This window comes from Haliotis cracherodii, unplaced genomic scaffold (genome assembly GCF_022045235.1).
Source record: "Haliotis cracherodii isolate W230 unplaced genomic scaffold, xgHalCrac1.p SCAF_7, whole genome shotgun sequence".
NCBI lineage: Eukaryota > Metazoa > Mollusca > Gastropoda > Lepetellida > Haliotidae > Haliotis > Haliotis cracherodii.
The window spans coordinates 24,280,258-24,286,552 of record NW_027266330.1 but is presented as its reverse complement, the minus strand read 5'-3'; the positions used below and the strand labels follow the sequence as shown (position 1 = coordinate 24,286,552).

The 6,295-nt window shown below is 43.5% G+C and overlaps 1 protein-coding gene across 1 annotated transcript; it reads right to left on the bottom strand.

Annotated features, from left to right (window-relative positions):
- Positions 1–1,409: 1,409 nt before the first annotated feature.
- Positions 1,410–6,081, bottom strand: LOC139448756 (zinc finger protein 2-like). The gene is made up of 3 exons (XM_071230293.1): positions 5,963–6,081; positions 5,572–5,732; positions 1,410–1,795 (listed from the first exon to the last, which is right to left on the bottom strand). Exons 1-3 carry the CDS (start codon positions 6,079–6,081, stop codon positions 1,410–1,412), a joined length of 666 nt encoding a protein of 221 aa, XP_071086394.1.
- Positions 6,082–6,295: the final 214 nt, after the last annotated feature.

The window sequence follows — 6,295 nt, the reverse complement described above, 5'->3', positions numbered from 1 at the left end:
CGACTTCATACAAGTCCAACTCCTCCACCCTCTCCATCTCCTTTGACTTAGGTCAAAGGAAAAGGCCTCTGGTCAAAGCTCCGGCCAAGACCAAGCCTAAGGAGAAAAACACCCCGGCCCCTACCCCTGCTGCACCACGCCCGGTACAGAAGGCCAGGCCACCCAAGGTAAAGAAGACTCCAGCAGTCGCCGCCATGGAGATCCAGGAGAGCCTTCCCACCACCCCTCCGCCCCCAACAGCAGCATTGGAACTCGCTCCCCTCGAATCCAGAGGGGAGGAGCCCTTTCGCACGCCTGAAGGGACAGGACACGGGAGGAAGAAGAGAAAGAGGAAAAGCATCTTCTCCCCGGACTCTTCCCCCCTCCCATCTCCAACAGCCAGCAAGTCCACGGGAACACAGACCGCTACAACACCAGGCCCCTCCCTCACCTCCAGCCAAGTCCAGACTGACCCGGTCCAGGAACCAGTAGTTGAGGAGGACGTCCGTGTAGAACTCGCACAGCAGGCCAGCATCATCCTGGAGCAGCACAAGGTCCATCCTAACCCCTGCTACCAGAAGGAGAGCGGCAAGGTCTACCCCAACAAACGCCCCTCTCTCCTATTGCTGAGTGCGGCGTTAAACAACAAACAAACACACGAACCATGAACTGAAAACACACCCAGTAACGGTGAGGTGATTACTGTCGTCGTGGCCGTTCGGGAAAACCAAGATGAAGACTACCATAGGGAAGGGATGGCAACGCTGAAGCATCTCTGGACGAAGGGTATTGAAGTCAAATGAGATGGTACTGAAAACTAATGGGTGAATTTTGTCTATTCTGAACGATTGTGTGATACCAGGAACTATTCGGTTTGCCTTCGTTTATCACCAGGACGGGTGTATGTCCAGCGCACAGGAGTCCGTATCTAAAAATAGACGCCCTCATGCATATTCATGACTCCTGTGGTCCAGCGACAGGGTACTCTACCCATTGGTCATTTGTTGCACCTTGTAACTACATGCGTGAACGGTGAGCAAGTAGTGTTTAACGCCACTCTGATCAGTGTTTCAGTTATACCACGACATGTAGGCTTAATGTGGGAGGAACGCCTACAGTGTACAGGTGGTCGTCCACATTGTTGCACCCACGAACATCATGGTGTTTTTCTGTTTGATTGTTGTTTAACGCCGCACTCAGCAATATTCCAGCTATATGACGGCGGTCTGTAAATAATCGAATCTCGATTGACAATCCAGTGATTGACATCATGAACATATAGCTGGGATATTGCTGTGTGCTGCGTTATACAACAAACCAAGTCACTGAGCCTGACCACACGATCCCTCAAGTAGATTCATAAAAGTTTATTTGACGTTACCAGATACACACAAAAGGTAAACTTTGTGAAAACCTTAGAGCACCATCCATCATGAAACATCCTGCACGTCTGAACTTTCCCCCTCAAAATTCATGTCAGCATCATAATGGCCTCTTTCGTGAAGCCAAAGGCCCTCCTTGTCGTGGTACCCTTTACCACAAAACTTACAATAGTACTCAAAGGGCGTCCCGTGCACCCGCTTGACGTGGATCTTCAAGGTGCCGACGGTGAAGAACTTGGCTCCGCAGAAGTCGCACGTGAAGGCCTTGACCCCTGTGTGTATGACCTGGTGTCGGTTGAGGTCGTACCGACTGTAGAACTTCTTGCCGCAGTGGTTGCAGAACAGGGCAGGGTCCACGTGGTACCTCTTGACGTGTTGGTAGTAGGAAGTCTTCAGACGGTAAGCCTTACCGCAGTTTCCGCACACGTAGGGCGCTGAAACAGAGAAAGCGAGATCTGGAGTTGAAGTATACAGCTAATACCCCGTGCAGGCTGACACAGCGACCATCCTCCATGGTCAAGGGTAGTATAACTCCATGCTAGTATGATAAATATCCGAGCACATTCGCTACCATTGCTTCGTTGTGGCAGTGGCATTCACCATCTAATTTTGCACAGGTTTTCGCTCTAATTTGATTGGATAAAATATGTTGGCGAAAGGTTCAGGGTATTTATCATGATCAAATTAATGCATTGCATTAGCAAGGGACCCGGGAGGATCCGGGGTAGAATAGGTCTTCAGCAACCCTTGCTTGCCATAAAAGGCGATTATGCCTGTCGTGAAAGGCGACTGACGGGATCGGGTGGTATGTCTGAAATTTAAATGTGGCAGATTGGTAAGACAGAAATCATGAATATAATGTAACTAAAGGCTGAGTGGGCCACCATTCACTGAGGTCTGAGCCCTGTTTCAGCAATATTCCAGCTATATGACGGCGGTCTGTAAATAATCGAGTCTGGACCAGACAATCCAGTGATTGATAATATTAGCATCGATCCACGCAATTGGGATCGATGACATGCATCAACCAAGTCAGCGAGCCTGAACAACCGATCCCGTTAGTCGCCTTTTACGACAAGCAGAGTCACCTTTTACGGCAAGCATGGGTTGCTGAAGACCTGTTCTAAACCGGATCTTCACGGGTCGTTTTTAATTTTCACTGCTAATTTATGTTTGGTGTAATAGTTTTTACAGCAGACATTTAGGGTATGTATCGATATTTTTTACTAAGTGTGCCAGTGTGATCGATACTTGTATTGAGAAGTAAAATAATCGCGATCCAACGATGCATCGGCGTATTGAAGCGCCAGTACTAACAAGTCAGATGTATACAACATGCTCACGCTCTATTCCACTGTCACAATGCCAATATTCTTCAGGTGGCAGCCGTAACACCTCCATGTGTTTTTGTATCTCACACACAAAACAGATCTTTTACCTCAATTCAAAACCCAGTCAAAATCTGACCAACCATTCACAGATATTCACAGATGGGCAAACTTTCTAATCGGCCAAACAACATGGAAGCTTATAAAGTCTCAGTATGAGAGCCAAGTATCTGGAACACCGTATTTCCAAATGAAGAATAATAACAGCAGCATTCTGTAATGCATTTTAGACTCTGTCGTGTCCAAGAGCCAGATTTTTAATGTCATACAGTTACCTTTACGTGTATACGTTTACAAAATGTACATAGAGATTTATACATGACAATGATGCATTTACAGACGTACGCAATGCGATGAATATTATACAATTTCCTGTGAATGGACATGAATAAATTGACTTTACCTGATTGACATTTATGCTTATTTATCTATAATGTAGCTGAGACTTGACATGCGGGACAGTCGGCATGTCGCTTGAGGCGTCAGTCAGCCATCTTTAATTACAAATGACGTACAACGTCACAAAGGACGTACAACGTCACAAAAGACGTACAGGCCAAGCTGTGACACTTTATCTGATGGTACTTTTTAGTGTTCAGTGCGCCAACATTTCATTTTACATTTTACATTTCTTTATGCTTATAAATTATGTAAATCTGTTTGTACATTTTGTAAACGTTTACACGCAAAACTAGCTGTATGGCATTATCTACACCCCAATTGTTTACTATCAAGAGAATAGTGTGTGTATTTTACGTTTTCTTATTGGTTACAGAAGCGAACGGGAATGAAGCCAAATCATTTCACAGAGCTTACATCTGATTGGCTTAAAAACGTATTCTTCATATAGATTGGGTGGTCAAAGTTTCCACAGGGTTCACATCATGTGACCTTGGATACCGGGTCTAGAAAGAGGTAGGCATCGGATCATACGGAAGCCTTTTAGGGCCATCTTTTAAAAACATTTTTTTCGATACTATCTTGAAATTTCAAGATACTTAGTTGGAATTTCAAGATATTAAGTTAACATCCCAAGATGTAAAAATACGTTTGAAGTGAATAATCTTGAAATTTCAAGGTCCTACGGAAGCCTTTTAGGGCCATTTGGTTTTTTTATATTGTTTTCGATACTATCTTGAAATTTCAAGATACTAAGTTGAAATTTCAAGAAACTAAGTTGAAATTTCAAGATAGTATCGAAATTTTAAAAAAAAAACAAATGGCCCTAAAAGGCTTCCGTAGGATCACATGAATAGACAGTCTTGTGTGTTCACATATCTCGCCAACATCTGCTCAGCCCTAAAGTACTCACGGAAATGGAAAAAAACTGTTTTTCTCAATTTAAAAATCGACACAAAGTGTTACGTCGCTGTTAATACGAAATAACAAAACAACTCGAAAAGTACTAGTCTGGATTTGCTAGTTTGATCTCAGTGAACAATACAAAATGTACTTTACAGGAGGTAATTTGTCGTCACTTTCAACATTCAAAAATAAAACTAAGTCCAAATTGACATAGCAGAAATAGACAATAGGCATTATGCACCTGTTCTCACCTGTCGTCAAGGTGTCATAGGTCATGGACATTCACCTTGATCTACTTACACCTGGTTATGCCCTGTTTCACAATAGTCGGTTTTATTCACATTTTTACACACTTTTACTTGTAAAAAGCCATAAAAACCTTTGATACGCTGCATTTGTGCCAAGGCCCAATTAGTACTAATTGAGTTGTTTGAATATTTACATATTTTGTATATTAACTGCATTTATTTAAGATCTGAGGTCGAAAAAAGTTTTTTTTTCATTTCCGTGAGTACTTTAGTGATATCTTGTTCCCTATCACTGTTCTAGAGACAATTATTTGCCAGTGATGAGGAATGACGGATTATCTGTCCCAAATGAATTTAAGGCCCGAGTCTTTGCTTCAACATTAATTATTACGAGGGACAGATAATCCGTTATTCCTCGTCACGAATAGTTTATTGTTTTATTACCCATCGTCAAGTTTTAAATAAGCTAAAAAGACAAGAAACAGTTTACTCTTATAACAAGCAAAGTCGCATTTCATAATATTCATACGCCTGTGAAACGGCATCGAATTTGTGAAATTTAACCTGATCACACTAAGTCTGCACTCAACACTAAGAATCCGCAAATGCGAAATAAGTCGTTTGAGCGTCATTAATTCCTCGACAATTTAAGCAATATAATAAATTTTGGAGGCAAATATACATTTTGGTTGTAAATTTTAATTCAGGGAGGGTACAGAAAAATACATCCCCGCATCTCTGTTTCCATAAGGGTAACCAAACTGTATCACCTCTGTAATGAAGTCGTTCAGCTGTTCAGCTGTTTGTTTTTGTTTGTTTGATACCTGACATCTTCTGACACGCAGTAACAACTGTATCATGCCATGAAGTAAAGTCCTCGCATAGACTGGTTCCTGGTTGTCATTGCACAGCATGAACTTAATGATGTAAGACGATCTCATCACTTCCTGTTTGATAAATCTATATATAGAGCGTAACGCTGAAGACCCGGGTCGATTCCTGACATGTGTGAAGCCCATTTCTGGTGTCCCCCCTCCCCCGTGTTTTTTGGGGACGCACAATTATATTCACTGTACCAACATCAAGAGCAGTTATTGGAGTCGGTCATTTCATCCATCAATCATGACCACTATGATCATTGATTCATTCCAGGCTCTAAAGTGATTATCTAAACGTACAGTACACTACACCATATCATTACTTTACAGGACCCTCATATCGCCTGCAAGGACCCTTACAATTAATTATTGGGGACCCCTAGACCCCCACGTTTGTCAGTGAAGGTAAAACCCTGGTGCAGGTTCTCCTCCATGTGGTGTTTCCGGTAGTGCACCTTCAGGCTGCTTTCATAGCAGAACTCCTTGCTGCAGATATCACAGCAGAACTGCTTGATGTTGCTGTGACTGTTCACATGGGAGAGATAGTGCTGCCTGTGGATGAGCATCTTCCCACAAACATGGCATCTGTATTTGGTGGAGGCCTCGTGTTTCAAACGCATGTGTTGGTTGAGTGAGTGAGTATGGTTTTACGCCGCTTTTAGCAATATTCCAGCAATATCACGGCGGGGGACACCAGAAATGGGCTTCACACATTGTACCCATGTCGGGAATCGGACCCGGGTCTTCGGCGTGACGAGCGAACGCTTTAACCACTAGGCTACCCGACCGCCCCGTGTTGGTTGAGGTTGGACACGGTGGAGTAGGAGGTGCCACAGATGGAACAGGCGTGTCTTCTCCTGGACTCCGGCGTGGAGAGTCCGCATTGCTCTTCGCTTGCCATTGTGACTTCGTGCAACAGAGTTTCACTGTCCATGTAACCTGCATAGAAACAAGGCTGTTTATTTCAGACTGTTCATGCGACTGCATACTTGTCTTCAATAGTTGTATGTTATCAGCAGCAACGCAATTATTTTGTGGTTGAAACGCATCTACCTGTCTGTTACAGCATGAACAACCTCATAGAGGTGAGGTGAGGTGACCTGGGGTTTAACGTT

Bases quoted from the DNA above. Each gene is read 5' to 3' on its own strand.
- LOC139448756 (XM_071230293.1), bottom strand. From the start codon at position 6,081: ATGGCAAGCGAAGAGCAATGCGGACTCTCCACGCCGGAGTCCAGGAGA. The intron at 5,733-5,962 runs GTAGCCTAGTGG...GCTCATCCACAG, and splicing joins AACCAACACGGGGCGGTCGG to GCAGCACTATCTCTCCCATG. The intron at 1,796-5,571 runs GTGGGGGTCTAG...TCTCTGTTTCAG, and splicing joins TTTTACCTTCACTGACAAAC to CGCCCTACGTGTGCGGAAAC.